General features: G+C 47.7%; 1 protein-coding gene across 1 annotated transcript in view; it reads right to left on the bottom strand.

The window, feature by feature from the left end:
- Tg (thyroglobulin) overlaps positions 1 to 23,631 on the bottom strand; it is a 184,647-nt gene that overhangs the window by 158,966 nt on the left and 2,050 nt on the right. Inside the window, exons 3-13 of the mRNA XM_052747930.1 lie at positions 17,692 to 17,798; positions 16,874 to 17,017; positions 16,504 to 16,689; positions 12,392 to 13,489; positions 11,078 to 11,665; positions 9,868 to 10,107; positions 6,006 to 6,143; positions 5,558 to 5,635; positions 4,901 to 5,013; positions 2,383 to 2,485; positions 1,327 to 1,527 (exon numbers count right to left, since the gene is read on the bottom strand). Of these exons, the coding sequence (XP_052603890.1) occupies positions 1,327 to 1,527; positions 2,383 to 2,485; positions 4,901 to 5,013; positions 5,558 to 5,635; positions 6,006 to 6,143; positions 9,868 to 10,107; positions 11,078 to 11,665; positions 12,392 to 13,489; positions 16,504 to 16,689; positions 16,874 to 17,017; positions 17,692 to 17,798 (2,996 nt within the window). The remainder of the gene's footprint in view (positions 1 to 1,326; positions 1,528 to 2,382; positions 2,486 to 4,900; positions 5,014 to 5,557; positions 5,636 to 6,005; positions 6,144 to 9,867; positions 10,108 to 11,077; positions 11,666 to 12,391; positions 13,490 to 16,503; positions 16,690 to 16,873; positions 17,018 to 17,691; positions 17,799 to 23,631) is intronic.

Below are 23,631 nucleotides of genomic sequence, written 5' to 3'. Positions count from 1 at the left end.
AACTCAGTTCCAGAGAGGTTCAGAGACCAGTCTGAGGTCCCCAGCAGAAAGTAGCAGAGCTGATGTACAAATCTACCTTTCTTCTCCCAATCCTGAGGGGTTTTTTTGTTGTTTTTTTTGTTTTTGTTTTGTTTTTTGTTTTTTTTGCATTATGTTCTCTGGCAAGTCAGGAGCAGAAGCTTTGAAGAATCATCTTTGAGCCTGGGCAACCTCCGGCCTCATGAGATGAAGGTTCCAAGTTAGTTCCACTCTTTGGGTTTGAATGAACAGTGTTTTCTGGCCCCTAATCAAGACCAAGTCCCCAGAGCACTCCAGTATTCTCTAGTAACCTGGGGAGTTCCTGGTCCCCACATATAGTCAGTCACTCAGCTTTGACCAACTCCTCCCATTACTGTGGATAACTGGAGGTCACCCTCCATCAAGATACTTCCCAAGTCCTCTGCCCCTCTGTGAGACACAGACGGCCTTGTAGGCCTGGCAAGATCTTTGTCTATCCAAAGATTCGTAGCGCAGCCCCATGGCTCAGAAGGCAGGAGGACACAGTCATCAAGGCTATGGTTGATCTCTTAGCTTTGTGGCCTTAACCAGCACATTGTGGTTTCTTTGTTTTTGGTTTGGTTTGGTTTGGTTTTGTATTAGGCATGGTCTTGCTATGTTTACCACCCAAGCAGGCTCATAGGCATTGCCTCCATGCCAGATGTTTAAGTACACTATAAAATGTAATAGTACATTTCAGTAATCTTATATATGCTCATGTGATGTATATCTCAGTACTTGATACTCAAGTAACTTTCTGAATTACAAATATAAAAACAAACAAGATGGCCCCTCTTTAGATTTTGGAAATGTGAGTCCCCAGGAGATCCTGCTTTCTTTCTTTTCTTTTTTTCTTTCTTTCTTTTTTTTTTTTTTTTTTTTTTGGTTTTTCGAGACAGGGTTTCTCTGTGTAGCTTTGTGCCTTTCCTGGATCTCACTCTGTAGCCCAGGCTGGCCTCGAACTCACAAAGATCCGCCTGCCTCTGCCTCCCAAGTGCTGGGATTAAAGGCGTGTGCCACCACTGCCGGCTGGGCCTGCTTTCAGAATGCTTCTCTTGATTGGGGACAATAGGAAAAGCCAAGCCAGACTCCATTTAACTGCCACATGGATTCCTGAGGCAGCAGGCTCTTCTATGATTTTTGGAAGTGCACACCAGTAACCGCAGCACATCAGTTAACTGTCTTGATATCCTGCCCATTCCTGCTCCAATAGCCCAGCATCTTAGAGACCCCAGCCTGGTACAGCATGAGGCTTTCAACCTACAGTCCCTCCAGCAGCTCAAGACTTACTCTCACAGGCAGGCTGGGTGCCTACCACACGGGTCCCAGGCACTTCCTCTCCATTGTCCAGGACACACCAGCAACTGCCCTGGGCCAAGTCACACTGCACTGGAGAGAAGCCCCCGCCCTGTGCCTCACAGACTGGGGTGTAGCCAGGGCTGACCCTCCGGGTCAGGGCTCCGCTCTTGAGAACATCACAGAGGCCTGGACCTGTACAGAGGCAAGTGAAGGGGAAACATGCTCTGACTTTGCTCTGATCTTTGCCACACCCTCCCTGTTACTCCTGCCATACTAGACCAACTATTTGTAAGGTCCCAGGGGTGTGCACTCTGTCTCTCCCATTGCCTACCCTGGAGGCCCTCAGAACCCCGGAGGATTTCAAAGATTAGCAACCGAAGAGAAGGTCAATAAGGGTACAACATGGAGCCATGGGACAGTCCTGAGTCAGCAACCAGACAGAGGCCTGTGAAGCCTTCCAGGAAACTGCTGGGGGTCTCTGAGAATCAGATGGAGAGGACTGGGGAGGGATAGATACCTTCTAGGCAGCTGAATCACATTGAATGAAAGTCTGGGAGAGAAAGAATGCCCTCTCTTTAAGTGCTAACCACCGTTTGTGACAAGATCTTAAGCACAAACAGTGACACACAGAGAGAAATGATAGAGGCCACACAGGAGTCCAATGTGGGAACCTTGTGCCGTGCCAAAAAGTCCAGGGTTGGCCTTGGGAACATGAATGAGCACGTGACACAGAGCTGTAGGGCCAGGCAGAGCACACAGTGCCTCGTGGCTGCATGGCCAGTGACCCCCCTAAGTGCCAGTGCCCCCGTAGGCAGGGACAGATGCTGGCCACTGATACTGGCTAGTGCTTCTCGGTTACAGAGCACAGCCAGCTCCTGGCCACACTGGATTCCTGAGCTCTTTCAAAATGGGTAGAGTGCCTGTTTTACAGAACAGAACACTGAGGCACATTTGGATCAGGAGCCGTGTCCCGGCTGAGGTGGTGGCAGAGCTGGGACTTTGTACCCAGTGGCTTTAGGACAACAAAGGGAAGAGATGGTTACTCACACTGAGCACTGCCATTTGTGTTTGGTGGCATCCGTTCTCCTGAGGCTGGGTCCACACACCAAGTTCCTGTTCTTGATGTCTGCTGTCTGGTGTACTGTCCTGTCTGTGATAAAGCCATGGTCATTTCAGTATATACAAGGTTTTGCAGTTCACTTATTGGTGAAAGAAAGTCTTATAAGATTGTCCCTTCCTAAACAACCTGTGACAGCATCTCCAAAGAAGGTTTTCCATAAAGGGGTCACTGTCTCATTCAAACTTTATAGCCATGCACTGAATTGTTGGCCACCAAGCCAGGAAAAGTTGTACCATTTGAGAGAAGGGAAAACTGAGTCTTATGAGATATGAGCCAATGGAGCAATGTCCCAGAGCTAGAGAGTAGCAGGACTGCACATGCCACACACTGTCCAGAACAAACCCTAGAAATGACTTTTAATCTGGAACCTCAGAGAAGCCTCAAGTGTCTCTAATTAGTAATACAGGTATGGCCCAACAAGCCCTACCTCCTGTTGGGGACCTTCAGACAGGACCTATCAGTGTGGGCTCCTACTTTCCTGTCCTGTCCTGGGTCAGCAGATTCCCTTACCTGACACTTCAACTATCTAGGCCTCAGGCCTCAGTTTTTCCACATAAAAAGCTAGGACACTGGATTAGATGGATCCTCTCTCTCTCTCTCTCTCTCTCTCTCTCTCTCTCTCTCTCTCTCTCTCTGCATGTGTGTGTGTGTGTGTGTGTGTGTGTGTGTGTGTGTGTGTGTGTGTGTGTGTGTAGATATACATGCATGCATGCATTTGTGTGTTCATGGAGGTCAAAGGACAACCTCAGCTGTTGTTTCTCAGGTGCCAGGCACCTAATATTTTTAGGTAGGGTTTCTCATTCATCTGGAACTCAACATGTAGGCTAGGCTAGCTAGCCAGGAACCCGGGCATCTGCCTAGCTCTGCCTCCTCAGTACTGGGATTACAGGTAAGGCACTATGATGTTCAGCTTTTGCTGCATGGGTTCTGGGGAGTCAGGTCTTCGTGCATGTGAGACAAGCACTTTAAAGACGAAGTCATCTCCCCAGGCCTGGTCCCAGAGCACTTCCACTCCAGGAACTCCTTCAGTAGAAAAGCCTCATCCTACTTCTGCAACTCAAAGCCCTGAGCACAGAGACATAAACTGTCAAAAAGCATCCAGCACTGAGTGTGCCGAGTGTCGCACATATTGGCTGCCACTTGCTGGCTTTACAGTGTGCTGTGGCTGGTCTGCAGACGAGAGTCACCCACATTTACCCAACGTCTCCAGGAGGATCACAAACACCTTCATCCCAGGTGAGTGACAGAATCCACAAGAACTCAGAAAGGTGGGGAACTCTGCCACCCTCATCATCCTACACAGAGAAAGAGAGATCAGATGGCATGCCTGTGGCCATCTGGTCAGCCACCAGGTAAGATTCAAACTCTAGCAAAGTGATGAGGGAATTTTATGAGAGGAAGTTAAAATTGTGAATACCGGTCTCAATTCATTGAGATCCGAATCAAGTCTAGCTGTCAGTTAGCTACCAGTCCTGGGAGGTGAAGAGAGGCTAGAGATGCAGATATCAGTTTGGGTAATGAGGGTTTTAACTGTTGTTTACAGGCATCACAGCTGGCAAGAACCTACACAATCTGTGGACCACCAGGTCACATGGCAGAATCACCCTTCCTGCCCTCAGAAGCTGCAATCCCCACATGTCCTTTCTCAGGAGAACAGCCATGCTGGGGATAGTGGGCAGACTTGTCTCCAGGGGAAGGTGACTTGTTAACCAAGATAAAAGACTAAATTACATTGGCAACTTTCTCTCCAAATTAATTAATAAGAGGACCATGTTCATGGAATCCCATAATACCCATGGCATTGCTCAGCATCACATGTCTCATGAAGGTCTTATACTCGGGTTTCATCTGATTTTCACATAGCTCCTGGGAGAGCAGCAGAGCAGGTGGTGAGGTCACCCACCCTTTTGTAAGGACAGGGGACAGGCATGGGGTGTGGACCACTTGGTAAGTGAGTGGCTAGATCCTCAACACAAACTCTTTCCCTAGAGGCTTTTATGTGAGTGTTTCAATGAACTGTGAGTTAGAACTGCCTACAGGGGAGCTAGGAGTGACAAGGAGTGACGTCTTCATCTAAGGGTGGGAACCAGACAACCTAGCACATCGACCTGAACAAGGGCACTTCAGAAACCATGTGATAGTGACCACACTTGTGCTAATCAGTCTTTAAAGTCTTTTGGTGAAGGATTTGACTTGGAGTCTCAAGATAATCCAAGAACTAGATAAGATAAGATTAAAACAAAACACGATTGGGCACAGAGAAGGTAAGCAACCTGCCCAAGTGCACACAGCCAGGTCCAGAAGGACAGGATACTCATGACTCCCTGTGAGTTTTATACTAAAGAGAATGAACTAGAAACCTAGAAAATCCACCATCAGCCAGAGAAGGCCAATGTCAGTGCCAGTGTCTGTCCTGGTATCCTTTCTGAGTCCACAGAAGCTCACCTGTAGGCAGGTAGGGGTGAACAGGTCTCCTGGACCTGGGTTTCTTTGGGGTCCCGCCTGCTTCCAAGCAGACAGCAGCCCATTGGCTCGGGATAACTCACAGCTTGTGGGGCCTGTGGGAGAGAGGGGCTGTAAACAAATGGTTGTAGAGCTAAGGGGAGGTGGGCAGCCCTGGCTAACCCCAGACTTCAGACCAGCAGATGTGTGTTCCACAAAGTTAGAACCCCAGGAGAGGCAGGCTGAAGTTCAGGGACAGAGATACATGCAGGGTATATTGGTGGCTTTGAGGGGTCAAGTGGGTCCTTGATGGCCCAGGGGTGACCCTCAGTGGGAGGCTGGGCTGCAGGAACACATGTGAGTTAGTGATATAACTACAGTAGTTGGAGCTGCCCAGGAGCCAAGGCACAGGGATCAAAGCCAGGCTGTCAGCAGTTTTGGGCTCTTCCTGTGAGAGCACCAACAAGGATGGCCCTAAGTCAACATGAGCCCCAGTCCTGGGGACATAGTTAAAAAAAATTGTCCAGGGCATCCTCAGAGACAGGTCTGGAGGGCTAGATCCTAGAGTCCTGCTCAGTTGCATGACCAAGCTGGCCCAGCTCCAGCAGCATAGAGGCCATTCTAGAGACCAGATGGAAGAATCTCACCGGCTTTACTTACAGTGGGGCATCTGTGAGGAGCGTGCAATCAGTGAGGCTGGGATGAACTCTCCCCTCCCATCCACACACCAGCACTGTCCTGGAAAAAAGTCATAGCCCATAAGCCCCAGAAGCATGCTGGGAACTCTCCCAAGTGTCCTGTGAGCAACTTCTCTCTTTTGCATTCATAGTGATGCCAGCAAGGTAGCCTGTCTGGCCCTGCCCCCCCACCCCCACCCGACACTATCCAAAATCATAAGACTTAGCATCCCACACTCCCAGCAAATGAGCATTTCAACTCGGAACTGACTGGAGGACCCTGCTTCCCTTACACAGGGGAGACAGCTGGTAGCAGAGAAGCTTAGGGTTTGTCCTAGTTGTTAAAGAGGGACCAATAATCTAGACCACTTGCCTCCCCCTGTGTGGCTCTTTCCTCTAAATATTCGCTTGCCTTCTCAAAGGCTCCTTACCGGTCCCAGCATGGCACTGCACAGGTTCCCAGCCTCCAAGAATATCGCACTGTGGCACATAGGGCCCTGACCACAGAAGACTGGCAGTTCCATCGGTCTCTCCCTGGGAAGCACGGAGGCTCTGATAGAAATTCAGTGCTAGAGCCGCAGAAGGAAAAACACAGAATGTGACAGCTGCCTTGTGGGCTCTCTCCTGAGATAAACCAAGCACACCTCTGAACACGCCCTTGCACCCATATAAGACAGCCTTCTTATAACCTGAGAAACATTTCAGCCTGAAATTTCACTTAGACTCTTGGACAGCCAGCAGACACTCAGCAGACCGCCCTGTGAAAATAAGCCCTAGACTACATTTGGAAGACTCTCTACAGCTCAGTGTGGTAACCTCATAGAGAGTTGATTAGGCTGGTGGGTGGCTTCATGCCCATGGGATGCACTTTACTCTAGAGAAGAGTCATGGTGTAATAAGATTTTTCTTTGGGCTGCCAGCTCACACAAAAAAATAAATAAATAAATAAATAAAAATTTAAAAAGGACTCAGAGACTTCTTATTAATTATGAAAGCTTGGCCTATAGTTTAGGCTTGGTCCTAACTAGCTCTTATAACTTAAAGTAGCCCATTTCTCTCTCTCTCTCTCTCTCTCTCTCTCTCTCTCTCTCTCTCTCTCTCTCTCTCTCTCTCTCTCTCGTGCCTAGATTCCTCCTCCTACTTCCTCTCTCTGCCCGGAAGTCCCACATATACTTCCTGCCTCGCTATTGGCCATTCAGCTTTTTATTACACCAATCACAGCAATACACCTTCACATAGTGTAAAACATCCCACAACACATGGGCATCCAAAGGTATGTTGTATACTAGGTGTGTCAACCTTTTGGCACGGACACAACATCCTCATCTACAAAGTTCAGTCTCCAGAACTACACAGTTGAGTTACAAAAATAGAATCTCACATGTGTCTTATAATGCTTTGAGTAGGTTTATGGCTTTGTGTGGGGTCACTTTCCTAGTTATCCTGAGACACATGTGACCCACAGGGCTGCAGGTTGGACATGCTTAGAAAGGATTGACTGAATTAATGGTATTAGCATCCCATCTGACCAGTGATAAAACGGAGGCAGACAGATAACTACTTAACTATGGTCTCACAACAGGACATGGAAGGAAGGCTTTGACCACATGTGATTGACACACCACAGCTCTTCTACCCCTGCAGGGATCCTCTGCTCAGCACTCACCACCATTAAACACATCATACATGTACTGATCCAGTTTGTGTATGTGTTCCTCTTCTGGGCTCACATTTGGGATCCTCGGTACAGAGATTCATGTTTCTTTTACACAAAGAACAGACCCTGACTCATAATGTACACACTCAAGAAACATGCCTTGACCTAGGCATGATGGTGTACACTGTAATCCCAGCTACTGGGGAAGCAGAGGCAAGAGGATCTCAAGTTAGAGACCAGTCAGAGCTACAGGGTCAAGGCTACTCTGGGAAACTTAGTGAGATGCTGTCTCAAAATTATTTTTTTTAATTTAAAAAAAAAAAGAACTGGAGGTGTGGCTCAGTGGAAGAGTAATTATCTTAGCATATAAAAGGCCCTAGTATATGTAAGACTTGCAAAAAAAGAACAAATGAAGGAAAAAAGAGGGAAGGGAGAGAGAGAGAGAGAAAGAGAGAGAGAGAAAGGATTGAAGTAAATACTGCCATGTATGCATGCATGTATGAGAGGAAGGCAAAGAGAAGTAGGCAGTGGTCGGAGCCCGTGGCCTGTATCTTCCAGATCCTCACCCTAGGTTCCTGATACCCTTCTACAGAGCTGGGTTTCTCTCCCATCCCTTTTTCCTGTCTGGCCTCTAACCTTTCTACAAATGCAAGAGGCTAGAGTGTGGCTTCTCCTGGGGATCCCAGAGAACCACCACCTCTGGTGTAGCTTCTGCAGTCTTCTTCTTACTTGGGGAGTTCTTCCCAACCTGATGCATGTCACAAATCATCTTCAAGGCTCCTGGAGGAGATGTCTTACATATAAGGATAGCACCAACCTGCAGTCAGACACTAAGATCTACATTTGAAGCTGCCTGGTGTTGATTATGATGCTCTCAAAGCTGACAAGTTTCTATGTATCCTGGTGCCATACCTCTTGGCTGTGTGATTAGGAGAAGTTACTCTACCTCTCTAACCCTGCATTTGCCCATCAATGGAATGAACTCAGTACTGACCAGGGCAAGTGCGACACCATATTAAAAGAGCTGGTAGGTGACGAGCATTGAGTTGACACCCACACTCCCTGCCTCATCAGGTTCTAGGCACTACATCCACATTCCGCTAACCAAAGGTGCTTTGTGGTCCTCATTCTCTCCTTGTCCAGGGACCTCAGTCCCCAGATTTCAAGGTAAAGAGCAGCTTGGCTACATCTTTCTAGAATCTTCCTCTTTCTAGACTAAGGCATTCAAAGCCAGAGCATGAGCCTAGTTGGAGAGGAACTTCCCGAGCTTGACTTCTGAAGGAAATGTCACCCTGCTAAACAGTGACAAATTATGGCATCAGCAGCTCCTCTGCATTCTGTGCCAATCAAAGAGATCCCAGCTACAGGATTGCAGAACCACTTCTCTCCCTGAGAACATCAGACTCCGTTTAGGTGCAAGATTTGAAACAACTGTTTTGCTGTTAAAAGCAGAAGCCCCCAGGTTTCTGAGGAAGTGAGAAAGGTGGACCGTGGACAGAGAAAAAAAGAGCAGCAAGGTGAGTGATGAGCAGGCCATGGGTGAGGAAGGTGAGGAAGGCATGTGCTTTGGCCTCCAGAGCAGTTGTTTGGAGAGGGGAGGGGATTTGGGGGACAGCAAACAGACTGATCTGTGAGATCCTTCTCTGAGGGTAGAACCAAGCCAGCAGTAGGTGCCATCCGGGGAAGACAGGAACTCCCCAGCTTGTTGCCGGGAATTCACTCTGATGTCACATAAATGTTGTCAGAGGGAGGACAGCCCAGAACCCCAGAGACCACTGAGAAAGGATGGGAACTCAGATGAGGCTCAGAGAGAGATGGATCTCAGATCTGTTGATGTGGGGTCAGTGAAAACCCAGTGAGGTCAGATGCTCTCACCAGAGCAGGCTGCAGGCAGAGGAAGGACACTGGTTCTCACTTGAACTAGGTCTCAACACTGACTCCAGCTGCTCCATGTTCAGCGGGGCAGGGCCCAGGACACTAATGGTATGGGCTAGACTAAGACTCCTGGCCCAGTTTCCATAGTTACCAGATGGGTGAACCAAGGCAAGTGACTAAACCAGGACTCAACCTCCCTGTGTAAAGAATCACAGGTAGTATTATATCTTTGTTCTTTGAAATATTAACAGTATTAACACAATGAGCCAATCATGTTCCTTTCATTCAAGTGCCTGGGCATGGGCTAGGTTTAAACACTGTGTAGCTGTTGCTAGGCCAGAGGACTGTGTACCTCTCTCACGTTCAGAGATGACACAAACCTTTGGGACCTGTTCTCACAATTCCCTGAGCTCACACGAACAATGGGTCCTCTGTAAAGAGGGCCATGTCCCTTCTCCCTCCCTGTAGCCTTGTAAATGAAAAGCAACTTTAAGATAGGCCAAGGGTTGAGCACACATGGGCCTTTTAACAAGATTGTGGTTTTATGAGGGCTACAGGTGCCATCTGAGGTACACAATGTGAAGCTCCACAGGGGCCTCTGCTGAAGGATCATGCATCCTTTACGAAACGCTTTGGCTAGGGTCACAGAACCACTCTGCCTTTCCAGGAACATGGCAGCCCAAGTTAAGTCCAGGGGAGTCAGATGCAAGCTCTTGCTCCCCGCAAAGAGATGGAGTGAGAACCTTCTGTGCAACACTCACTGGACTGAGCAGCCAAACGAATGGCGTATTCACCCCCACGTAGAAACTTCTCAGAGAAAGCTTCCCGGGATGGGTAGAGAGGAGGAAGGCCAAGCTCCTCACTGGTCAGCTGGATTCCCTTGGCCACTAAAAAACTCTCTCCCAGAGGAAATGAGGAACCATTGGAGGCTGAGACAATCTCTTCCGTTTCCTTAATGAACTTCAGGGCACGAAGTTTCACTTCCTCACAGGGGCCGGGACCTAGGGCAATGCAAAGAGCACAGGCAAATTCAGTCACCAAGTCCAGCTCCCTTTGCCTTGTCTTCTTGACCTCATTAATCAGCATTCACAGAGGAAGCTGCAGGAGATTGGCGATAGGCGATGTTCACACCATGCCAGGCTCACACCAAGTACATTCATAGCATCTAATTTAATCTGGGTACCAGTCTAAGAAGGTACTTGCTCCCAGGTGTCCAAGTTTCATTTCTGATGCTGTGCTGTCCTCATCCAAGAGCAATATAGGGAAGAAAGGGATTTATTTGGCTTACAATTCTGGCCCCAGCCCACCACTGAGGGAAGTTGAAACAGACACTCAACAGGAACATGGAAGGCAGCCCTGATAATTCACACAGCATTACCTCTGACCAAAGGCCTTCCTTCACAGCCAAAGAAGTGCAACAGGAGCCATGGAGGATTTCGTTTGCTGTCTGGCAAGTCACCCTTTGCTAGCTTATTAATATAGTTTAGTACCACTTGCCTAGGGAATAGTATTGCCTACAGTGGGCTGGATGCTCCTACATCAATTAATAATCAAGACAATACCCCAAAGACATATCCATGGTCCAATATAATCTAGTCATTCCCTCAACTGAGATTTTCTTCCCATATAATTCCAGGTGGTATCAAATTAACTTGGACACCGTAGTATGGATGAGAAACTGAGGCCTGCAGAAGTCATATAACTCAAGCAAGTTCCTCAATAAACAGTTGAATCAGAATTGCTAGAGAGTCTCATCCTACAAACATTGATCTGGACCACCTGGATGGACAGATAGAAAAAGGTGGGTAGATGGCTGCTTGGGTGGATAGATGTGCAGACTGAAGGATGGATGGACATGTAAATGCTGCCATGGTTCCCAGAAATGCCCCTCCCTGGTCCTACTGAGACTTTCCCGCCAGAAAGCCTTTTCAAAGAAAATATGAAAATGGGTCTCTACATGAATTAACTCACATATTGGGATCTCGCCTGGCTTGTTCCGAGTTCCATCCAATTCCTGACCAATCCCATCCACACACCAGCAGCTCCTGAGATTGAAGTGTGCCAAAGGCATGCTAAAGTCTGAGTAGGATCCTGGGTACTGGCGGAGCTGGCCATTTAGGATCTGCCAAAAGATGTATGGATCCAGGAGAATGTTCTCCCCAGGCTGAGTTGAAGCTCCCTCCAGTACTGCCTGTGGGACATCTTGAAGGGAAGGGTACTGTGCTAGCACTGGGAAGATGCTTTGCTGGCCAGCCTCATAGAGACTTTGAAGAAAGAGACTGAAGTTCCTGGAAGCTGCTTCTCTAAAGCTCATGATCTTCATCAGCAGTGTGGCTGGGGTCAGTTCCTGGCCATCACTGTTCTGGGTGTTCCATCGCTCATACCACTCAAAGACCTGCTCAGGGGGTCCATCACACTGCACACGCCTCCACTGCCCACTGGCACTGCACTGAGGGATGTAGACACTGGAGAGGGAGGGCAGCATGCTGAAGTTAGAGAGCAGGATGTGCACGGCTCTGAGGAAAGCTTGTTCAGCTTGTAACTGGCAGACGCTGGGACCTGGAGAAGAATAATGGGTGGATATTTAATAAATTGAATAATCCCGAAGGATCAAGGTGACGGCTTTAACTATCAGCCGCAGAAACCTCAATAATCCTAAATTCAGGAATGGCATCCAACCTGGCGACTAACTCAGCTATCGATCTGTCTGGAGCCACAGAAATGTATGTGGCACACATTCTGTTGTATGTGTGTTATGTGTTTATGTATGTATGTGTTTAAGCACATGTGTGAGTATATGTAGGCCAGGGGCTGATGTCTGGTGTCTTCCTCAGTCACTCTCTATCTTGTTTTTGTAGACAGCATCTCTTACTAAACCCGAAGCTTTCCTATTTGGGTAGACTGGCTGGCCAGTGAGCTCCAGGTCCAGATCCACATGTTTCCACCTTCCCCCTCCCACAGCACTGGGGCTACAAATGCACATTGCTCAACATGATTTTAGGTGAATGCAAACTCAGATCCATACCCCTGTGCAGCAAGCACTTTAGAGTTGAGTCTCTTCCCAGCCTAGGTGTGCCTACTTTCTTAATAACAAGCAAACATCTCTATTAGCTCATTAGAATGGCTAATATTGTCCAGGTCTCCATGGATAATGTTTAGCTAAAGTTATTCTATTAACTGAAGTTTACTCTTTAGTCATGAGCAAACTTGGTTTCTTACAACGTATTAGGTGCTGGTCTAAATAGAGACTCAAGGATTTGCAAATTAAATACCCAACAGACTTACACTGCTTGGGTTCACCAACAGTACTTTGAGTTCCAGGAATAGCCTGACCTTCAGCATCCACACAGTAACATTCTGAGTTGAAGCACTGGACAGGCAGGAAGTATCCCTCACTGGTGCACGAAGGGACAAAGAAGCGGGAGCCAGCGGGCTGACTGCGTGCAAGGCTTTGCATCTGAGCTCTTTGTGTCTCACACTTGGTGGGGCACCTGGGGCGTCCACCTCTGACTCTTGAGCCATCGAGTTCTTTGCCTCGGGAATCCACACACCAACATTCTCCAGCGTAGCACTGGATATCCTCATAGCTTCCCCCAGCAGTGCATGATGGGACAAAGAGCCTCCCAGGTGTCTGTGTGCAAGCTTGAGCACTGAGCACCATTTCCACCACATCCCCCAAGTCTCTCGCTACATCTTCAGGCACAGAAACAGCACGCTGCAAGAAGGTAAGGAATTCTGGAAGCTCCAGGAGAGAAGCAAGGAATTTTAAGGCATTTAGGTTCTCTTGCAGGTTGACTTTGAAGCCAAAGGTACCCACCACGGGTTTATTCATAGCAACTGTCTTCTCAGAGACACGGAGGGTTTCTGGGGTAGGATTAGAGTCCAACCCCACAGGGAGTAGTTTGGCCAGATCAGTTGCTCTGTCTCCATCCTGGAAGCCTGGGAGGCCAAGCTGCTGGAAAAACTGACTGAAGTTAAATGTGCCTCTTGTACCAAGGGCTCCTGACAAGTTAAACTGGGCAGCATTCACCAAAAATGTCCCTCCAAAGAGGTTTTGTTGGAGTCTCTTTGGGTTGGTGGTGAACTGGAGGGCAAGAGCAGCCAGCTCTCGGGAGGGGAAAATCGCGCGGACGGCTTCTCTAAGTAGACTTTCTGATGCAGTGAGCTGTCGGTACTGCTCCACAGCCAGAGAGCGGAGGAGCCCAGAGTCAACAAAGAGCTCCTTGAACGTAGGCGGGCAGGCTGTGGCCTGTCTGGCACCGCTTGCAGGGACCTGCCTGTCCTCGGGAGACAGCAGGTCCTGCTGGCTGATGTAACCTGGGGTTCCAAAGTAGAGTCTAGACAAGGCCTGCTGCCTTTCTGAGGCACATGACTGATCTTCCGCTGCATGAACAAATGAAAAACAGAGTTGTCAGAGCAAGTAGTCCCAAGAAACCCCCTTCGCTATGTCCCCATGCCTCTGGTAGAAAGATGCCAAAAGTTCACACCTGCCTTGTGGACCATTTTCTTGTCTGTGTCCACTCATGTCTTCCCTTCTCCCTTGAGCTCCCTCCGTGGGGCTAGTTCTGAGGGTGACTATTCCTGTCCTCATAACCACTCAGACACCTCTTACCAGACTGATGCTTTTCTAAAGCAAGTCCATGAGACACGAGCCCATTTTCTGAAAACCAAGACACACTTGCATTGGTCTGAGTGGTGTCCCCTGAAAACATTTTTTTGTCTATATGGGGTCCCCGAGTGTGAATTGAAAGCAAAGTTTTGGTAGTTATAATTAAGTTAAAATGAGATCACCTAGACTAGGGTGGGCTAGGAATCCCATGGTTGTTGTCTCTAGAAGAAGAGACGTGGAGAAGAGGTCCTGTGAGGGTCAAGACACACAGCCTGGAGTGATAGATGCAGTCATGGAGCCAAGGAACACCAGGAATCACCAACCACCATATTCAAAGGGAGTATGGATAGCCCTGTGCACACCTTCACTTCTGAATTCCAGTGTGAAAACTGTGAGAGACCACATTTCTGCTATTCAAGGCACCCACTTTGTAGCTATTGGCTCTGGCAGCCTTAGGAGTCCCATTTGCTAACAAAGTCTTGTTTGTATTGCTAAGCCGCGGCTTCCCAGCTCTCTCTTGCTGGAATTCTCAATGGACTTTAATGCCTCACCATATGCTCTTCCTGAGACTCTCTACTTCCTCCTGGGTGCAGTCTTGTCCCGTTTACAGTCTCTTTCAGAATGAGACCTCTACCTGCAATGCCGGTAATGCTTCATAGAAGAAATACTTTGCTATATTGTGATATGTAATATTAAAAACACAGCATATTCCATTATTGTCTTCTTTTCAATGTTGTAGTACTAAAATGCTGACCCAGTAAGCATACTTAGCGCACCCCTTGGGTTTCTTGATCTTTCTGTGAAATTGCTAGTGAGAAGGTGGTTGACTCAAGTCAGCCCTGTGCATGGCTGGGACATTCTGTGCAATTGTCCATGGGAGGAAAAACAGAACTCAAACAGCATCTGGCTCTCTTCACATAGGTAGACGTAAGCAAGCTCCATCCTCCTCCATAAATCCACAAATCTTAGGGGACCTTCTAAACCACCACCCCACTCTCAACTTGCAAAAGTAATTCTTTCCTCTTGATTCACACAGATGCCAAAAAGGAAGGCAGCCAGTTTCCCGTTGTAACCAGGCAACAGAGAAAGAACTGGAACATGTAGCTCGTGTAGGGGTGTGTGTGTGTGTGTGTGTGTGTGTGTGTGTGTGCTGGCAACCTATAAAACTGAGCAGATCCATCGGCAAGGCCACGATGTCCTGTAATAGACATCACAGGAGGCTTGGAGGAAGTGAGCACATGGCTTTAACTTCCCTTTCTACACTGAGAGCTGAGCCCTCCATACATTTGTTAAGTACAGCTACTAAGGACAGACAGTGAGGAAGAGTGAAAGTCCAAGACCCACCCATGCATTCAACAGACTTCCTGCTTTAACATGGAAATCTCTGGTTCCTCATTTTTCACCCGACGGCTGCAGGGCACAATATGTTCTAGATTTTCATCTAACTGGGTGATGCTACCAAATACTTCCAAGGCAAGGCTTTAAACATTTCTTTTATGACATCTCTACACTCACCAAACAATATGAAGACTATCTAAAGTGGCAAAGGAAGAAGTGGAAGGACTTAATGGGACTTGTTGAATCAACATTAGTATCTCCCTACTCTGAATCCATGAGACTTGAGTTCTTCCATCACTCTTTCACAGCTTAACGCCCCTGGCTGGAAGCCCTGGTGCTCCTGGATCTCTCCCTCCCCCATAGTCACACCCTTGCCATCCTTGGGGCCTTACTGAGATGCCCTGTGACGGTGTTAAGATTTGCACCTGCACTCCTTCTGCCTTAGCATACCGGGCAGAATAATGTCCCTCCAAGAGCATCTTCCTTCTCAGAACCACAGAGTGTGCTGCTTTCGCAAGTCTCACTGCAAGTGTCACTGGTTGAGATGACGGTGACTTCTGTCAGGGCTGGGAGTCAAGAGAGGCTCCTGATGGAGCCTGCCGAAGAACAGACTCAGTTCCCACCTAGATTTCAGACTTCCAGCCTCCAGACCCGTAAGTTGCTGAGTATGTTACGATTGTCATAAGGGACCCAGTTTGGGATACTTTGTGACAAAAGCCCTGAGAAGTCATGACCTCACCACTATCTTCCCTAAGGACACTGAGATGACTTTCTAATTGGCTACCTTATCTCAGGTCCAAGGCTTCTTCCAACTCCTCCCCTAACACTGCTGGGAGGCATATATTCCACACACACACAGCTCAACGGGCTTCTCCAGGATGAGCCTCATACCAGCCTCACTTCCCTGTAGCATGAAGTCCAAGCCTTGGTTAGGAGAAGGGCTGCAGAGGCTTGTTCCCTGCTGCCTTTCCCCGAGTCGTCACAAAGTGCACTCCATACTCTAACAGTGTCTCTTGACGGTCCTTGTAGATTCAGAGCGTATAGAAAGTGTCTTCATTAACAGACACTCTGAGCAACTGCCCCTCAGCCACGGAGCCTTCCTCGGTGCTTTGGAATAGAATTAAACTTCCCCTTGCTGCTCTGTCAGTTGCCTGTATACACTCCTCCCACAGCAAGTGAACACCCAGTTCTCTCTTCTTTCTTTGTTACCCGTGAGTCCCGTGGTGAGCCACAGGTTCTATGACAGGTAACTATGTCTGACATAAGACAAAACGTCCACCGCAAGTTAGTAGCAGCCGAGTGTCTTCAGTCACATACAGTTTGAAGGACCTTGGGGCGGGACATTCAGTTAGCAGTTGGGTAGTGAGCTCCTGAGAAACCAGTGTGAGGAAACAGTGACAGTAACAGACTCCGAGGAGAGCAGAACACTCATCCCTGAGGGGAAACTTACCACAAGATGGCAGCTGCCCTTGCTGCTGAGTGCCAGGGATCTCCGTCCCCTGGGCATCCACGCACCAGCACCGCCCTTCTTTCTGGCACTGTATTGCTTGGTAGCCCCCATCTCTGCGGCATCTCGGGATGTATGGGTGACCAAAGCTGGTGGCAGCAAATTGCTCTACTTCACACTTGGTGGGGCCTAGAAGAGACCACACAACAAGGAGGACATGCATGAATGAGGTCTGAGCCTGCGTGGATTTTGCTGCCACCAAGGTATAGCTCTAAACTTACTTTGGTGTTAACAGCCAGGCAGATGGAAGTGACCCCAGGACCCCCTTGATTCCACAGCAGAAGCACATGGCTGTTACTGGCTAGTTACTTACATCGGAATCTGCCGGAGACGACTAATTGAATGGCCAGGAAGCGTCTCTGCAATATCCGGTACATGGTATTTTGAGTGAAGGTAGAAGCCCGGTCCAGGCCAGCAAAAATTGTGTCGTAAATTTCATCCAGTAGCAACTCCAAACCTGAGCAAATGCAGACAGCATTTCAGGGATGGGCTCCTTGGAAAAGAAAGCTCTGATCTGGCTGAGCTGACAGATGTCAACAGGTCAGAGTCTACACCAGCAGCATTATGCATTGGGCCCAGGCATATCCATCCTTTAGACTTTGCAAGTTGTCATCAGTCACAGAGTTCATGCTTGAAAACCGGGCAACAGAGTTAACAAAATAATGATGGAAACAGTGGCAACAGTTTAAGTATGTTTGTGATTTCCACAGGGCCACATCTGTAGTTATCCTTGGCCATATGAAGCCTGATGCAGGCCCTGGGCCACAGGTTGGACATGCCTGGAATAATACTCGAATGGTTTACAAAGTCAGGGCTGCTGTGAGCAACTCTTCAGGTGTTTGGCAGTGCAGAGGAGTGCTTCCTAGAGAATAAGGCTGGTAACCTGCCCTGTCTTCCACTTGCCACACAGCAAGGTGGGCACCTCTTTCCACCTTCATTGCCACCAGTACAAGCAAGCAGAAGCTTCAGCAGAGTACCACTGATGAAAGCTGGCTAAGGCTGTGCGTGTCTTCTTCCGCACCCATAGCAACCTAACACGGATGTGGAAAACCAGTGCTATTTCTGCCTTAAGCACTAGAGTCCAAGAATTATCCTCGATCCCTTCCCATTGCCAGAAGTGTGTCTGATTACCTGTCTCAGCCAGCTCCCGCCCCTGGCTGTCAGCACAGTAACAGTACCCAGACACTTCAGGGAACCTGCTCCGGAAGGAACTGAAGGTCACAAATGCATCTGGAAACCTGACAGAGAGGAGGGTGCATGGTTACCATTTCACAAAAGACAAGTCATCCTCAATCAAAATCAATGTGGCAGAGACCTCGGCTCTGAGACTGCATTTACGGCTCTTTCCTACACTGGCTTAGCTTAGCCAGAGCAAGGGTTAGACTATGCTTAGCTGTCATCTACCAATTAGCTCTTCTCCTTGTAGGTGGCATTTGGCCAATTTGTGTCCACACACATACATGTCTTAGAGGACCAGAGAGAAAACAAGTCATGAGGACTATATCAGTTTGCCCAAGAGAGTAACTGCAGAGTCCAAAGGCTGAGTTTGCTTCACAGGTACATGGTAGGCTGCAGATGGTCTCATTTTGTGAGAGCAACTTCTCCCAGGGCTTTTTACAATTTTCAGGAGATGTGAAGAAGAAGCCAGGTTCTATTACAGGAGATCTATAAGGAGATGTTTCCGCTCCATCATTAAACTCCAAATGAATTCACCATTTCTTTCTGTCAGCTGAAGAAACGCTTGTCTTAGCCATCCCCAATCTGGAGAATGCTATACAGAGCCCACATACAGAGTGCTGGGTCCCCATCTTTGCATATAAGGAGCCTAAAGTACTGAGAGTCAAATTGCCAGGGTCCTCTCCTGGGCAATGAAGCAGTCAGCAGAGAATTTTTCTTTATACAATACCAGGAGATTTTTTTTCATGTCCCATGTCACTAATATATTACATTCAAGTGCGTGTTTCTACCTATGTCTGAAAACGTAGCATGGTAAGTTATTTTCTGTATAAAGAGTTCTATTACTATATTACACCTTCTAACAAAACCCTAAAAACTACCTGCATGTCCAAGGGCAGAGAAATGAAGGGAATTATAGTAACCTGTCCCCAAATTGGATAAAATACTACAGACGAGGGTGATACTTATAAATGAGCAAAGAAGGGACCATCATTCAAAAGGAACAGACATAAGACAATGATCATTACCACTCTGGAAGGCAATGTAGGGAGAGCCCTGTCTGATTCTGAACATGTATTACACAGGACACAAGTATTAACTAACCCGAATGGAAGTTATGAGCATTATATCAGCTGGCTCCTTAACTGAGGAAACTCTAAAGTCCAAAGGCCAAGTTTGCCTTACAAATTCAGAAAAGTGCTGTAGAAATTACAGATCTGTGACAATGTTGCTTGTCTATTATTGTGGGCTTGTGGGTTATGTGGAAAAGGGTCCTATCGTAAGTGGGGTGCAAAAGTCAAAATGAAAAGCTCTCTTTGTCTTGTTCCTCCAGATAGAGGGTATATAACTGTTCAAAGTTCATTCACTGGAAACTGAGATAACTGGGTTTTAAAAGTGACAATGATAGCAAACTAGTCGCTTCTATTTGTTGAGCCCTACTTTGCAAAAGATAATTGCAAAAGTGCTCACTCCTCATTGAGTCGTTAATACACCCAGTGGTCTTCACGAGATGGTAGTAGTATTTCTACCTCATCCTTGAGATGAAGACAGTGAGGAATGTGGGCTGCTGTCTCAGCCCAATGGCAGTACCTTGGATTCACATCTGGTCTTATCCAACATCTGATCCTTATCCCTGCCAATAGTGCTTCTCAGTGTGCATTGGGCTTGGCTCCTGTCCCATGTCTTTGGAGACATGTGTCTGTTGCAACATTATTCTGTGCATGCTCAACACCTCACTTTCCCTGGCATCTAAGAGATGTTGAAGATACCGTGTTAAGGACAGATGCACATACCAGTCCCATGGATGGCTGAGAGGGCTCAGACACCCACTCCAGCAAAAGACCCACGACATTTAAACTACTCTATACCCTGAAGTGCTGAGGTAACCCAGAGGGCCACCTTAACTCAGGGAAGGTATCACCCTTCATGATCTTGACATGATTTCTGTTCCACTATTTTATAGTCAAAATCCCCTCTTGGGGTTTCTGGCCTATGAAGAAACCAGTACCTACTAGTGCTCTTGGCTTAGTCTCTCTTGATTTCTCCCCTTCCTGCATACTGAGGGTCTCTCCCTGGCTTCAGCCAGAGGAAGGGCCTTTCTGTCATTTCAGGACTATTTCCTGGATGTCTGCTATTACTGTTCCCCAGGACTGCCCTCAGTGCCTGTGGAGCAAGCCCTGTGGCTCCATATGTGATTCTCTCTCCTCAGCTCTGTATTCAATGAGAAGAGCTAGGACCTTGAATCAGCATGGCAGAATTCTTGCCCTGGCCTACCATGGCGATTATCACTATTCACACTAATCAGAATCAGTAAGGAGCACTGTGTGGGGGAGAGTCACTCTGCTAAGCGTTTTTCCTAGTCTATCTCATTCAGTTCTCACAATGTTTCTTTAAAAAGGGATCCAGCTGACAACTGGGAAAGCTGGGGTGCAGAGTGGTGATGGCAACCTGAGGCCAGGGCATCCTGAGCCCATCTCCACTGTTCCTGTTCCATGGAGAAGGCCAGAAGGCAAGATGCACATCTAAATAGAATATGGCCCTTTGGGGCCCTACCTCCAACTGGCAGTGAGTACTGACTCAGTTCTTGTATGTTTACAACTTGTTTTAATACAATCTGACTTCTGTGGGTAGGTTTTGAAATGGCATCTCCACCTGTGGGTTTGGGGACTCCTCCTTTACCACAGTCATTTCTACTCTGAATGACAATTGGATTGTTACTTCTGCAACTGACATTGACTTGTCAAGATAACAGATCCCCCTACCCTGCACCCATCCAAGAAAGGCAGAGCCCTGAAACTGAACTGGCAGACCCAGTGAGAGACAGCCTAGCTACATCTCCATTCTTAGGTCTGCTGGGTTTGGCTCCAAAAAGGCTCCCAAAATAGTGAAGTTTGAGCTGTATTCTAAAGTTACAACTGGCCATTTGAGCAGGAAAGAAAGGAAGACATGTCGAAAAGGATCGTTGATACATCTCCAACATCCAGACAAAACATACCCCAAGGGGGGCAGAAGAGCAAATAGAGAAATGGACAGTCCTGGAGGAGGAGGAAGAAAGAGAGAGCATGCTCAGTCAGCCCCAGCATATCCATGACCAAAACTGAGTGTGTGGCTGGCTGCTTATGGGCACCGGCCTGGAGAAAGCCCTGGTTTCATTGGCAGGAGGGTATTGTCAAGCTATATAGCCAAAGATGGCCATGGCATTGTCCCCTTCATAAGGACTCAGGGACCACAGCTCCTTCTATCCTCAATGGAATAAAGAGGTATGTTTCCCAGAGAAACTGGATCATTCTCAGACTTAAAAAAAACCAACCAACCAAACAAACAAACCTCTTCTCTGGTTATAGCCAGATCTCAGAGGTAAATACAAATCCCCTTAGCATTCTGCGACTTTAAAGAAAGATTGTCTGTGAGGATTTCCCAATAGTCTTCCACGCTCCAATTACAAGGATGCTTCAGTATGTGTTAAGGTGCTCTTGACTCTTTTTACGGGACGATGTGCTAGGGCATTTGAGGCGAGGCTTGTTGCTAAGCAGGCAGGGTAAGCATGGTAATTAATGATAAGGGTTGATAATAGAACCTTAACACAGATCACTAAAACCTTGACAATGGCACCAGCCATGCTTCAAGTTCTGTGGGGCTCCCTGTGCAGTTTGGGGCAGGACAGAGTCCCACAGTTGTGACTGGGCTGTGGCCATAGAGAAGATGGGGGCAGCCAGAAGAGCCAGCAGAGCTACTGTCCATTGCAAAGTGGCTCCAAAGTTTCTAGCCTGGTTGCTATAGTAAGTAATCGCTTTTCCTCGGGGGAAAGAGGACCTACGATAGCCAAGCTCAAGCAGGAATCATGGCACAGCACATTAAGACCTCACAACGGTTTAGGAAACGAGCTGTCCCTGGGTCTTGGGACTTCTAAGATCCCCTGGCATCAAGTCAGTTGTTTATGCCACATCTCCAAGGAAATCTCCTCAGACTGACTGGTCCCTACTCCCGAGTCAAATTGTGGCTTTCCCCTACCAAACACATTTTCAAGCATCTGCTCAGAATGGAATCATGCCTCACTGCTCTCCCTCTCCTCCAGATGTTTCTTCCCCACATTCCAAAGTCCAGTGTGATAAATATGTCTCCAGTACAGCTCCATCTCCCAGGCACTGCTCCCCGCCCCCCATTCTCTCCTAGATGGAGCCACCATCATCTCCCTCCGAACTGAACCTGGAACTTGGGGTGGACTCTCAATACTCACTCTGCTCTTTCCTACACCAGGCTATTCTTTTTAAAGTCTGGGATCTATCTGGTGGTGTTTATGCAAACCCTACAGACTTGAATCCTCACCCCATTCCCTGCCCTAGCTTAAAATATTTGAGGCAATGCCGAGGACACACAGTAAAACAAAATCGCCCACTGCTTATCTGAAACCCAACTACAACTGGCTGTCCTGTATTATATCTGTCAGCCCCAGGTGAGCTCAGCCTATTCCATGTGGATTCCACAGCTCCTTCCATTGGTGTCCAGATCTGCAGAGTACCAGAAGATTCCTGATTACCCCTGGGCTTGCAATAATCAACCACCCAACCATTCCCATGACCTTCCCAGGCCAGAATTTGCTCAAAGATATGCTTGCTCACAAAAAAAGGGAAAAGGATCTCATTTCAGAACTGGATGTTTTTGTTTGCATTAACAATGAATACTTGACTCTCAACTTTTGTGTTTAACTAGACTGCCCTCTTGTGGCCATAGCTGTGAACTGAGCCTCAATTGCAAACTGTCCTTGCATCTACCTGATCTCTAAACTGGGATTGTAGACCTACTGTAAGCAAGATACTGTGCCATATGCTGTGGGGGAAGAGAAACGAGTCACATAAATACAGGCAAGTGAATTATTTTCCATACATCTCTAAAGCTTACTATGTTTCCTAGTAATGTCTTCCAGGTTCCTTGGGTATATGCCAGAGACTACACTTTCTAATTATGTCTGTATTAAAGCTGAAACCTATAAAAATCCTTGGATACAGTTAGCATTCAGTTGGCGTGAACTGATGGCGCTTAGCTTGCACAGAGTAGATGAGCATTCAGAGAGTTCGGCTGTCTGATGGTTCTGTGCTCTCCCTTAAGCTAATCACTAGCGGCCAGGGGAAGACTCTAACCTACATTTTCTGCAACTGGGTGATGCACTAGAATTCCCTGAAGATGAGCAAGTTGGGATGATGCACGTTCTCAGTGGATTCATAAATCGAGACTCAGAAGAGCTTAACCATGGCCCAGTGAGCAGAGCACAAGCTTCCATTTCCCAGCTGAGAACACTGAGGAGGTTCTGGGAAGGTAAATGATCAGGTCACCCTGCAAAGCAGTGGCAGAGCCAAGGGCCATGAGGCAGACGAGAGACAGACAGAGCTGGCAGGAATGAGGTGGCCAAGGGCCGAAGGACCCAGGACACAGAGGGTTTGGTACAGAAGAGATCATTCAAGACTAGCTTCTTGACCACATAAACCAATGCACACAACCCCCTAAAACCATATCATGTGTTTTGCATTCTAGGTGAAATGCAAGAAATCGCTGATACTCCATTTTGTGGAAAACCTGGTAGGGTGTGATCTAATGAAAATGCCAAGCTTTCTAATGTGTTGTGCAGCTCAGATCAAGTTTGTCTGGGGGACCTGCACTTGGGGCATGGTCTGTGACCCATCTGGCACAATGCGTGGGAACAGTCTCTCTCACAGGGAAACTGGTCATTCTGGAAGACAGCCATGTGGAGGCTCAGGTTCTCTCCCAGAATCCACAGCAGCGTTCACACAAGCTGCTGCTTTCTTTGTTTGCATTCAGAATGGTCTGATTTCATCTGAAGTCTGCACAGTCCTTCACAATCAGTGGGTGATCTAAGTAGCCAGATGCTACCTGGACATT

The sequence above is a fragment of the Peromyscus californicus genome, unplaced genomic scaffold (assembly GCF_007827085.1).
Source record: "Peromyscus californicus insignis strain IS unplaced genomic scaffold, ASM782708v3 Scaffold_20__1_contigs__length_68692818, whole genome shotgun sequence".
NCBI lineage: Eukaryota > Metazoa > Chordata > Mammalia > Rodentia > Cricetidae > Peromyscus > Peromyscus californicus.
The sequence above is the reverse complement of the archived record's forward strand: the minus strand, read 5'-3'. Positions and strand labels throughout refer to the sequence as shown.